Below are 12986 nucleotides of genomic sequence, written 5' to 3'. Positions count from 1 at the left end.
AAGTTTTCCTTTATCTGTATTTATATATAAAAAACGGGAAAATACTAGTACATGTTGCTGTGCTGCCGTCTGGTGTCTCCCCCTCCTTAAAGGGTTAAGAGGTGTCAGCCCGGGCTGAGAAAGCTTCCCGGGCACACGCAGAGCTGCCAGCCGCACCCGAGTACTTCACAGGTCTTTGAAAGACCATTTATTTGTTAATGAGGCTTTTTTGCTATTTCACACCTTTTAGAGCCCCTGCCATTCACATTGTGACCTCGCGTCTGGCCACTGTTTTCTGTAACAGATGGCGGTCGCGTTCACTTGCGTTCGTGTTTACTTTTGTTTCCATGTGCCTGCTCGCGCTGGCTTGTTTAATACAGGCATTGGAACGTCATATTTAGGAATGTGAGATTCGGAATGTCTTTGGGAGGAGAACAGAAGACCAGGATGCGAGCGATCGACTTGCGAACCCGGCGTATATAGTACAGCTCTGCATTCATTGTCCCTCTGCATTTATATGCTACATTGATGCAGACTTAAACGCGCATGAATGCGGGAGCACGAAGCATGTAGACATTTCAACAGAAAGACTTTAACGCGTGTGAATGTGGGAGCATGAAGCATGTAGACATTTCAACAGAAAGACTAACGCGCGTGAACGCAGGAGCACGAAGCAAGTAGACATTTCAACAGAAGAACTCATTATCGCCGTTTTAGAGCGAAATAGCATCGGGAGAGAGCAGGACTTCCGTCATAAAACCAAACCTCATGACACTATTTGCAAATCTTTACACACCCTGCCTCCCCCCTCGCCTACTAAAATTCAGGCTTCACAAACTCGTGTATGTTGCTTGGGGTAAAAAGCAACACAGGATTTACATAGAAGCGCCAATTGTGCATTTTTTTTAAAGCTTATTTTTCAACACACTAATACATCACAACATCCTTGGGGGGGGGGGGGGGTGTCTCGCTGCTGTTGCATTAGGAGCCCCTGCAGCAGCATGGAAGCAGTTTAAATGGACTCTTTGTTAATTTTATATAGTGTTGACCAATAACAACTGAGCGCATGTGTGCATTGTCAATATAAATAAATGTGGAAAAATACTAGCTGTAGCGTCGTCTTTTGCTTGTGGCAAAAATAGATGTGGATAAATACAGAAAAAATGCCCGGAAAATAAATATGGATAAATACAGACGGAAATGGCAAAAAAATAAATACCATAAAACCGGGAGCCCTATTTTTAATATAACGAATCCATGGGATAGACATAGCTTCGTCAAGGGACAAACAGTCTTGAATAATTTGTTGGTTTCGATTCGGAGGCTGCTGTGCCCAAACTCTAAACCAACCTAAAAGTGGAGCCACGGAAATTTGATCAATAAGATATCCCACCCCCAAAAAGTTGATGCGGAAGGGGGAAGAGACAACAGTTTCCGAAAGAAAGTATTTTCTACTATTTGAATGTCAGGCGAGGCCTTATAACCCCAAACCTCGCTACCATATAGGGCCATGAGAATACACTTGGCTCTATAAATCTTCATAAGAGCAAGAAGCGGTTTACACCCCAACCGTTTTGCAAAGCCCAACAGCGCTCCTGTTGCTCTCGCAAGGGTATTCTTTTTCTGAGCGCGTTGCATGACCCAAGATCTTCTATCGTCAAATACGATCCCCAAATATGGGAAGGTCTGCACTTTTATTAGCTCCTGCCCGTTACAGAAAAATTTAACCCTTTTCGCCCTCCCAGTACCTATTGACATGGAATGTGATTTTTTTGAAATTGATTAATAAGTCTAAGGAGACCATAAAATCATAAAAACCATTTAAAAGAGCTTGTAAACCTCTCGCGGTTCTTGCCAACAAGACAGTGTCATCGGCATATAGTAACGCAGGGATCATTTTTGAGCCGGCTTTGGGAATATCTTTACTAACCGAAGTTAAAACCGCACCCAAGTTGTTAATATAAAGCGAGAAAAGCAGGGGGGCAAGAATGCACCCCTGTCTTACCCCGCGCCTTACCTGCCAAGCATCTGACAGACTCCCGTCTTCAATATAGCGGACGACTGCGGTAGTGTCCTCATGGATAACAGCCAAAAATGAAATCAATACTGGGTCAAGCCCCAAGACAGCTAATAAAGCCCATAATCTTTGCCGATTTACAAGATTGAAAGCAGTGGACAAATCCATAAAGGCTAAATGAAGGTCCCCCTGCTTAGCGACCGTGTATTTCCCAATAATGAGATGTAGATTAAGGCATTGACCTACAGTACCCTTCCCTTGTCTAAACCCGTATTGTAGGTCAGAGATTATGGATTTATCCTCCAACCAACTTGTTAAACGGGCAAGGACAACTTTACCCATTACTTTCATGGCAGAATCCAAGAGGGAAATAGGCCGATAACAGGCCGGATCTTCTCTTGAACCTTTTTTAAATAAAGGGACAATAACAGCTTTGCCCCAAGAATTAGGAGCACCGGCCTCAGATGCAGCATTAAAAACACAAGTTAAAAGTTTTGCCCAAAACCTTGGATCTGCCCTATAAAGGTCCGCGGGGACTCCATCCGGTCCTGGAGCTTTACCTTTTGCCATGGACTCAATGTCCTCCAGGACTTCTTCTTCCTTAAAAAGGATTCTTGAGGCTAATATACTATCCGCAAAATTTACTGGATTAAATTCTTGAATCTCCGAGTAAAGACCACTGAAATGAGCCACCCATCTATCTGGCGGGATAAGGCATTCTTTGTTAGTATTCTCCAGTTCATCGAAAAGTGGACTATTAATCACCTTCCAGAACTGGATACTATTTTTCTGAACACTTGCGTCTGACAAATCATCCCATGCCTTATTTCTTAACTGAGTTTTCCTGTCCTTTATTGCTTTTTTATAGCATCTTCTTGCCTCTGCTATCTTACTTGGGTTTTTACCGGATTCTTTCAGTGCCGACAAAAGAGCGGAATGAGCACTAACACAAGCATGGTCAAACCAGTTTTTAAGTTTCTTGGGCCTTGGTCTCCCATGACTGGTAAGATTGCCCACAACTTGTTTAGTTATCCTATCAAAGGCACCAAGAATTTCCCTCGGTAGCGCCACTACCGAAAGACAAAGACTAAAATCCTCTTTATTACTTTCATATAAGTTTTCAAGGAAATCAGCCGGGGTGATAACATCCCATCTCAGTCGTCTTCCCTGGCTAATAGACACTAAGTTTGTATTGGAAATCAAAGGCAGTGAAACATCTTTCACCAAGGCCTTAACTTTGATTTCCACAGTGAGAGGATTATGGTCACTTAAGGCATTTTTAATAACACGAAAAGAACCCAATAAATCCTTCAAAAGGCAAGATACGAAGATATAATCAATCGTACTACAACGGCCTTGACCCGTAAACGTAGGGACAGGAAGCAACAGGTCTTGAACAGGCGTATATAAATGATGAGCAGATACCATACTCTCTAAATATATCCCGCCCTTAGAGTGTTCAAAACGGGTAGCCTCCTGTGGGCAAAGATCATGATTGTTATTTCCAAAACAATTAAGATGACATACATGAATATTAAAATCGCCAAAAAGTAAAAGAAAATAAGGTCTAACATTCATTGCATCATACTCGTCCAAAAATGTGAACAGTGCTTTAAGATGCTCTAATTCATCATACCTAGTAAATGAATTATAAAAATTTACCACCAATAGGGATGGCAGGTTAACACCTTCCATTTTCACCGCTAAAATATGTGCGGAATTAGTCACTAACAGCTCCATACTATATAGTAACTTTAGGCTGATTAATAACAAAAGACCCCCTCGTGGTCTCCCCAAAATAGAAGGCACAGCATATTTAATAAAGACTGATACCCATCCAAATAGTAGGGGTCTGTAGCCTCCCATGTTTCTTGAAGGGCGATTATATGATAAGTGGAAAGAAAAGCCCTACAATTTTGATCGTCTTTTTTAGAACGCAAACCCGCAATGTTCCATGATAAAGTAGTAATTATATCCATTGCTGGAGTACACCCTGCACACCCTAGCTCTTGTACTATGCCGTTTTCCAAATTAAGTGAGAGAGATTGTAAATCAACTTCCACTCCATAAATAGGCAACTCGACACTCAGATTTACAGGATCCATAGTAGGAGCTATACCGCTCCCAACTACAGGAGTTTCCTCAATGCGCCTCTGAATGGCTCTATTCCCGTACTCTGCCTGTAGAGGTAACATTTTATCTGTTGGATCACTAAAGTTAACCGTATTTTCCACAGCAGGTGCCCTGGGAGATAAAGACCCAGAGAAATTAGAAAAGACTACTCTAGATACATCATTGTGGGTGTAAACTCTATCAACCCTGAGTCAGTCATGAACATCTAAAGTACTAAGGACCTCATATCTATTACTTAATGCCAATGATTTACTTGCATGGACGTGCTGAAAAGTATGCTCTCTCATTCCGGCAGGCCCCAAAAAATGAGGTGGATAAAAAAAGCCCAATGGGAGAACATTAACATAGTCCTGTTGTATTCTGATAGACCCAGCTTGCCTCAAGATGTGATCTACTATATCAGGGGAACTAAAATTCACAACAACACAATCACCCTTCAGTGTCTTATTGGACTTCCCCACCCATGGAACCCTTCTCACCATTTTAAAACAATCATAGAGGTGACTCCCCGAAACTGTCCTACCAGCCAAATAGTGAAGGGCTTTATTTTTTAAGGAAGACCAATGCTCTTCCTTGCCGTCACAAATTTTCGGAACATTGGCCAAAATAACAGTATATGGGCAGGCCTCCGGTGGCAAATGTAATGGACGTTCCTTACGAGTAAGCTCCCCCCGTGAACTTAATCTTTCAGTGTGACCCCTCAACCCGGGACTAACATCACAGTTTGTACCCAGAGCAGATAGTGGGGGGTTTATAGGGCCGACAACCGGGGTAGTCATAGACTCTACCAGTACAGACACTCTAGATGTAACTACACTTAGGGGGTGGCAATCAGATGGATTCTGCCTTAACACCGGTACGTTCTGACCCGCTATATGACGTTCAATGAGAACAAGTTTATCATCAATCTTACTAAGTCTATCCATGACTGGCGATATGATCGCTCTCAATCACTCGTCCATAAGCTTAATCAAATCGACCGACCTGTCCCCCATGGTAACTACATCCCCTTGAACCATATGCTCAATAAGCCCATTACCCTTATCAGGAGTTTCCTGAGCCACCAGACTACATTCCGGTCGAACCAACCCTTGAACAGGATCTTTAATCCTGGGTTGTTTAGCTTGTTGACGACCTCCTTTGGGGGCATAATTAGCTTTTCTCTTTCCCTTAGATACTTTAGCAGGGGCAACAGAAAGGAGCTTCAACTGCCTAGTTCGTGTAACTGGAGGGGTAAGAGAGGGGCTAGAGACGTTCATTAAAAGGGGAGCTGTAACAAGACTGGGCTCTAATACAGGCCCAGAAGGAAGAGGATGGGTAGCCTGTGTAGAACCAAAATCTGCAATAGAATCACCATGTTGTAACACTGAGTTAAACTGGGTTAAAGGCTCCAATGACAACCTTCTTTCCACCATTTCCATTTCTCTTGACACAGCATTTTCAGCTTTTTTTTAGGAAAGCATCTAGTGTCCCTGACCCCCCCGCTATAGAACCCTTGTGGTGGATTTTCGCCATAGCGTATACTGATCAGAGTCCTCGATGCGTTTATAACAACAACAGCCAAACCGTGGAAGTCCCTGAAAATGCAAACCTTGGAATCCAGCAGAATGTTGGAACACACAGTCTCAGAGTACGAATAGCAATAGTTAGGGGGGTGGCCAAGACCAGCCTTGTACAGCCCCGGACGGCCACAGGCGGCCCGGGCTTAGCCCTGCGCCGCCCGTGCGCATCTCGCGACGCGGAGGGAGTTCCGTTCTTTTAAGCGCCTCCGGGCGCGAAAGCGGGAGGAAGTTGGCCGCAAAGCAGCCTGGGAGCTGTAGTCTCCCCCTGTAGTGGCCGCGATGTAATGGAGCGGCGTCAGGGGAGAGCTGCAGCGTCAGGGACCCAGGAGCGGCAAAGTCAGCAGGTTGGCAAGGAGCAGGTCACAAGTCCACAGGTAGGAAGGGATAATTCACACTCATATTCGCTCTTGGACTGATCAGCAGGGTCAATACGTCTTCCTCCACTGCATGCTTTGGGGTGAACCTATTGTGTTCGGCTGCATGTACATTCTCCCGCCCCTCACTCAGGCATTTTCAGAGCGCATCATAGACCTCTGGGGCACGCTGCCAGACGTCATGACGGTGGTGGGCGGTAACTGGAATGATGCTATGGATCTCGTCCGTGATCGGTGTCGCCCCACTCCAGCACAAGTCACACTCGGAGAGTCCCGGCTAGGTCACATTCTTTTCAGCTGTTCATGGGTCCTTATCCAGGATCGACTACATTTTCATCTCTAGGGCACACACCTCCAGGGTTGTGGCAGTTGAAATTCTCCTGCGTGGCCTATCGGATCACTCTCCGGTCAAAATGGAGATGCGCATCGGGCCCGGGCACTCGGCCTTTCGTTGGCGTATGTCGTCGTGGCAGCTACGCGACCCCACATATAAAACAAATCTTCATACTTCCCTGGTCGATTACTTCATACTTAACACCTCACCCTGGCCGAAATCACTCGCATCCGGAAAGCCAGAACGGGAGGAACCGCTTTTTTTCCTACATCGCGGCCAAGACCTGGAAAGAACTACCCTTCAGCATCAGACGAACCCCCACACTACAAGAATTCAGGAAGAGCCCCAAACCTGGCTTTTTGGAGGACGCTGAGCTGCCCAACATCCTCCGTGCCCCTCCCCGCGCCTTGAGACCCTTACAGGTGAGTAGTGCTCGTCACAAAATCCCTGATTGATCTAAGTAGTAGACCTCATCAAAAACCCAAACTGCCCTCCCCAAACCATCAATCCTGGGGATGCTTCAAAGAAAGCAACTGAATTTGCTATATTCTTTGATGAAAAGGTCCAATCACTGGTGGATCAGGTCACCCACCCCACCCCCATTGAGGAGCGAAAAGCCTTAGGTCACTTGGCAGAACTTTGCCGCCATCTCAGAAGATGACCTCCTCAAATGCATCGTCGAAACCAAACCCTCCAACCAGTCTTCTGACCCCATACCTAGTGTCATCGCCATCGATTTCTATACCAATACTGTCTCTTATAGAACCAGGCTAGTTAATATCTTCCTCAGTCAAGGATTCCTCCCAGCTGTCCTCAAAACAGGACAGGTTACAGGTTACCCCTCTTCTAAAAAAAAAACCTCCGCAGATGCGAACGAACTCAACAACTTCCGCCCCATCACCAATCTCCCTTTTCTTTCAAAAATCACAGAAAAACGTGTTGCAAAACAACTTTGCCAACACATTCTCTACTCTCGACTCTATTCACAACTGGATGTTAGTTCATCAACTCATTCACAATCCCTCCAAAACTGAATTCCTCCCATCTACCTCTCTCTCCCCGCCTCCTGTTCAATCCTGGATGGACCAGCTGAATTTACTCAACAGTAAACCCATCATTGTCGACTGCGCTAAATCCGTAGGTGTCATACTTGACAAAAGACTCAACACAATCTCACACATCAACTCCATTGCCAAGAACGCACGCTATCAGCTGCGCCTTCTGTGGGGGATTTGTCGGTTCTTCCCGGAGAACGACCTAAAAACCTTGGTCCAATCGCTAGTTCTCTCTAGACTGGATTATTGTAACTTTCTTCTGAGTGGCCTACCCAAATCTCACCTCTCCCCCCTCAAATCCATCCTCCATTCAGCAGCTCGCTTCATTTCAGGGTCCAAACGAAGTGACCACATCACTCCGATCCTGTCTTCTCTCCGATGGCTTCCCATCGAGGCAGGAGCTATTTACAAAACGGCCAGCATCACCCACAAAACATTGCACACTTCCTCCCCTCGCTATGTAGCGAACAAACTGAAATTTTCTGGAGGCTTGAGACCTTCTCGGAATGCGGAAAAGCTTCTGCTTGAGCACCCCTCCTTCAAAATGGGGGGGAAAAAAAATAAATAAATATAAATCGATGGCTCAATCGTTCTCAGGTAATGCGGTGAGAATCTGGAACTCGCTTCCTCCATTGCTCCGTGCCACCACCTGCATCCAGCTCTTAAAAGCTGACCTCAAATCTCTTCTATTCCAAAGACACTTTCAGAACTAATTCCTTCATTCTCAGATCCCGCCAGGAAGTTCGTTAGTCATTGTAAATTGCTGTGTTTGATATTGTGTTCTTGCCTTCTATGTTTTTCCCTACCTCCTCTTGCCAGCTGTGTTTGATACTGTCCTGCTATTTTTGTAACGTTCTATTTTGTAACATTTCTCTCATGTAACGTAACTGGTTCTATTGTACAGCGCTTCTGACACCTTCGGTTAAAGTCCGTGCTTTATAAAAATGCATTAAATAAATAAAATAGTACAAGGGCTACAAAACGCAAACAGTACTTTTGAATATCATGTCATGAGCTCTTGAGAGTGACATGTAACAGTGAGGGCGTATGCCTGGTGGGGGCTTGGCAAGGAGTGTTGCTGAGAAAAATTTATTTTGAAGAGAAGAGTTTTAAGATCCGTTAAGAGGTGGTGGGGTGAATTACGTGCTTATGTGTCACTGTGCGGACATTGAACACACAGAAACTGCCTGCCAAAAACTGAAACGATTAGTAGAAATTAAAATGTTTGACCAACACCTATTGGAACACGCAGAAATAAGGGCAAGTAAAATCACAAAGCACAGGCGTGGATTACTTGTTAACAGCATACGTTTAGAACACAAACTATGCATGTATCAATCGTACCGTAAATCCCATATAAACTCAGGAACAGTCCTTTCAGATATCACTTCTCTCTTTTCCCACCTCATTTTACAGACTCACCACTAACCTCCTTGTACGTCCCACCACGACAGTCACCTTCCTACTAGCAATTTGACGCAGCCCTCAGCATGACGTCACACGCATAAGCCACTCCCCTTCCTATTCTTGCATCTCCGTCCTTAGCGACCACAGAACCCTTTGAAATACAAAGAGTATAGGAGCGTTAGTTTATTCTGGGAACAGGGCGAAGATCTAGCAGCCGTCGTGGAGCGAACCATTCTGTATGCCAAAAACATCAGGGGAAAAAAACAGAAAAGGCATAGAGATCCAATTGAGGTGTGCAACGTGTTAAATCGAACTAGTAATTAAGAGTACCATATATATTTCTTAGTGGAGGGGAACTGAGGTCTATTGGGACGTAATAATTGTTCCGAATTTCGCACGTCGTAACCTAACGTAGTAGTATTTATACTATTGTGTGCAGTATCGTTATTCTGTGTCTTTATTGAATGTTGATCTCGTGCTGTACTTATTAATACATTAAAAGATGGCCGCGCCACCGGATTCGAGGTAAGCGCAATGGCGGCCACGTTTAAGTCAGTCGGAAGTTGGCTAGTATTCACCCTGAAGCACGTTTTGATAACGCTTTGGTGTCCTGAATAAAACCGTGGGCGTTATTTTAAGCAGTGCAATACTTCCCGAGATAGGCTTAATGCACACCAGTACTAATCAAGTGGGTCCGCGGTATCTCTGTTCAGGCACTACATCGCTTTCTTGATAACCATACGTAACCGCTGTACATGTGCCGGGGGGCTGCCTTGGTGATGATGCCCCGAGACCAGTCAATAAACAGGTAAACAAACCTGTCAGCTGGAGGATTTTTCTGGCGCATGCGTGGGATGGGTTTTGAAGTCGCGTACTCTTCACGGACCATACCCAAGATGGCAGCTCTAGCTTTACTGACCCTCCGGCGGGCTGGCTGGAGGTTGTTACGAGAGGGTGTCCCAGGTAAGGGGGACAATGCCTCGGTGGGTGGCTCGCGGGTAACGAGAGGCGAAGTAGTGGCAAAAAGGAAGACAGATATAAGTCAAAGGCAAGGTGAAGTGAAGGACATAGGGAAAAATACTTGTTGCACCAAGCCAGCATTCGTGGGTTTGCAACTTTACACTCACTTTGTAGGAATGGACGCCCGGAACGCACAGAATAAAGGTGTACGAGGCACTGAAAGCTCGAGGTAGGTAGGCTCGAGTCTGATGTGTGTTTGTGCTTGAGGTCCTCTTGGACCTTCGAGTTTAAAAACTAGCCAAACTTCACTTGGGTTCCCCCTGCCACCAAGGCTCTCGGTTCATGTGCCAAGAATTAAACACAGAGCAGCAATCTTTGAAAAGGACGAGAGAAAGAGATAACAGTTTAGTGGCTAAACTGCACAATGTTGGTTATTCAAGATATTGCTTGGGGTACACTCAGACCAATGCGGGTTCGTACCAGGACAAAACACCTCTCAGAATATAAGTCGACTATTTCATTTTCAAGGTGGGGTACTGGACAAGTTCCCGCGTGCCTTATACTTGACCTGGAAAAGGCCTTTGACACCTTGGCATGGCAGTATTTATTCACGGTCTGCAACGAGTAGGGATTGGACCCCAACTCCTGGCGTACATTAAGTTGTTATACACCGGCCTCGACACCTAGGTCCGTATAGGCCGACATATCTCTCCACCTATTCCGGTGACCCACGGGACGCGGCAGGGATGCCCACTCTCCCCGTTGCTATTCGCCGCTGGCGATCAGACTTCGGGAAGGGGGCGAGCTTTGGGGTATACCGCTCGAGGGGCGAAATCACAGTGTGTCTTTTACGCGGATGAACTCCTAATATATGTGAGAGACATCATAGCGGACCTCACACCTTTGTGGGCCACACTTGAAGACTTTGAGAGAGCCGCGGGCTTGAGGGTGATTTGGTAAAAATCTACTATTTATCCCCTTCATCCAGAACCTCCCCCCCCCCCCCCCAACTGGGAGATAGCGGCCGGGGAAATTAGGTTAGCCTGGAATGGGACCCCTCCTGGGAATCTGTCCGTACCTTACTCCATGGGATCTCCTTGAGGGCAACCACTTTTGGGCCCTACTGGGGTTCAAGACCCTGGTCGCCTTCTGGCGAACGCTTCCATTGGCCCCAATAGGGATGGTGGCTTTATCAACAAGCATTTGCAATGCAATAGGTCTAGCATTTGCTAGAGTTTAAGCTATTAGCATTGTTTATGACTATGCCTTTTATTTATGTTTTAAAAACCAAAACATATATAAAAGACATGGTCATGTACAATGCCAATAGCTCAAACTCGCATATATGCGAGACCTATTGCATTGCAAATGCTTTTTATAGTTGTGCATTGAAAAAGGCTTGGCAGATCCGCATACTTTGGCCACATACGCATACATATTTATAGATGGTCTGAGTTGCATCTAATGCCTTATTGTCATAGATATCGTATATTCACTTTTTTGTAATAATATTTATATTAAAATGCGAATGCTTTCTTCTCCGTTAACTCCAGTGGTGGCTGGTGTAATGTAAAAGTGGTGAGGCATAAGACAAAGCCATTACCCAGGTCAGCCCAGCCAAATTTCCCATGTCTATATGAGGCTACCTGTTCCAGAACCCAGACTAGGTTTTTTAAATGTGCATTCTGGAACTTGGTGCTTTTTTAATCCCCATATATGAAACCAGGACTACGAGTCCTAGAATGCAAAGATTCTGGGGTGGAGAAGCTAATCACAGAGAGTTCCAATATATGTAGCCTCACACACTTTTGTTACAACTGCACATAACACATGGGCATAGGGTGTCTGGAGTAGGGGATGCGGGACGAACAGAGACTGGGCAGGGAGGGCACAGTGAGAACTAGAGACGGGTGTGGCGGAGCAGAGATAGTGGCAGAGAGTGGTGTGGGGTAGATAGTAAAAGAACAGTGAGCGTGACTGGGGAGTGGAGGCTGACCGTGAGACGATGGGGCAGAAGCTAGGAAGAAAGCCTATCCCTGGACTCTCCGGGACCCCATGTCCAGGGTCCCTCCGTGGCTGATAAGGCAGGGACGGGCTCTGCGCCTACTGCCTTCTCTTATGATCCCTACTCCTCCTTCACACACTGAACGTTTTTTAAAAAGTTGTCAGATCTGTAATGTACCATAACAATGACGTCAGAATGATGCTAGTGTGCCTAGTTACCTTTGTAAGACATTCTGAAAGTGAGAGAGTGAAAGGCATCAGTGTTCAAGCGAGGGAAGATATCCGCGTGAGTGGCGTCACTGCTTGCGGTGCATTCCTAGCTGAGCTCGCTCCATTCAGAGCCAGGCGTTGCAAAAGTAATGCTGAGGGTGCTGTCAAGATGTGTTTAACTCCGCTCGTCACCTCTCCACGCTTTCCTGAGTGTCTGTGAGCCACACGGATGAATACGTCGAGGTTTGATGGGCAGTATTGATCTCCAGGGTACTTAACTGCTTTTAATTTTCCGCTGTGTTTCAAGAGCTTAATGAAAGTCGGTGTTTATTTTCGAAACTAAGAAGCAGCGGGTTTATCTGGTCTGTTTGTGGAAATACAATGCAAAAAAGGTGGGAGTGCGTGAAAGTGAAAGCTGAGATGGAGTTGCATGGCACTTGGTAAATCACCGCCGAGGTGTGCCCCAGGCTGGGTCTGTAATCTGGGAAGAGCCACGTTGCAGCCTGAACGAAGCCGGAGGGTTGCCTGGCAACCAGGACTCCCACCACCACTTTATCGCGACGCGGAGGAAGAAAGTCCCGGCTCCGCTGACACGGTGCTGCAAGAGGCCTGTCTCCACTGAGGCCGGACCGGAGAAAAAGGGCCCCAATCTCATCGGAAGCCCGTAAAGGAGGAAACCTCACCGCCAGAACTCCCCAGGTGAAACGCTCCCAGCTGCGCTTTGTCGATGTGAGGCCGGGAGCGGGTGAAGAGCCGGCGAGCGGCTGTGAGATTGAGCTGGCACGTAGCGTTGGCTGAAAGTGCAGCGGGGGCAATATTCAGGGCAAGCGTCCTTCTGGTCCGTTGAAAGGCAGCAAAGGCAAGATTCAAGGACGGCCTCCTTTCAGTGATTTCAAGTAGCGAAGGCAACGTGAAGGCCAGCGTCCTTTTGATGTGTTTAAGCACAGTGGG

At 46.1% G+C, this 12986-nt stretch overlaps 2 protein-coding genes across 5 annotated transcripts in view; one reads left to right on the top strand and one right to left on the bottom strand.

The window, feature by feature from the left end:
• Positions 1 to 9135, bottom strand: part of CIAPIN1 (cytokine induced apoptosis inhibitor 1) — a 169119-nt gene extending 159984 nt beyond the window's left edge. The window contains exon 1 of one of the 4 annotated variants that reach the window (XM_085639167.1): positions 8859 to 9135. The gene's annotated coding sequence lies outside the window, so the exon portion shown is untranslated. Of the gene's footprint in view, positions 1 to 8798 lie in introns of all 4 variants that reach the window. The other 3 variants (XM_085639166.1, XM_085639164.1, XM_085639165.1) reach the window with 3 other exon arrangements.
• A 280-nt stretch (positions 9136 to 9415) lies between these two features.
• COQ9 (coenzyme Q9) overlaps positions 9416 to 12986 on the top strand; it is a 75300-nt gene continuing 71729 nt past the window's right edge. Inside the window, exon 1 of the mRNA XM_085639161.1 lies at positions 9416 to 9824. Coding sequence (XP_085495287.1) covers positions 9707 to 9824 — 118 coding nt within the window. The 5' untranslated portion in view covers positions 9416 to 9706. The remainder of the gene's footprint in view (positions 9825 to 12986) is intronic.

This window comes from Triturus cristatus, chromosome 12, assembly GCF_964204655.1.
Source record: "Triturus cristatus chromosome 12, aTriCri1.1, whole genome shotgun sequence".
In the NCBI taxonomy this organism is placed as follows: Eukaryota; Metazoa; Chordata; class Amphibia; order Caudata; family Salamandridae; genus Triturus; species Triturus cristatus.
Note: the sequence above shows the minus strand (reverse complement) of the source record. Positions and strands in the feature narration are given on the sequence as shown.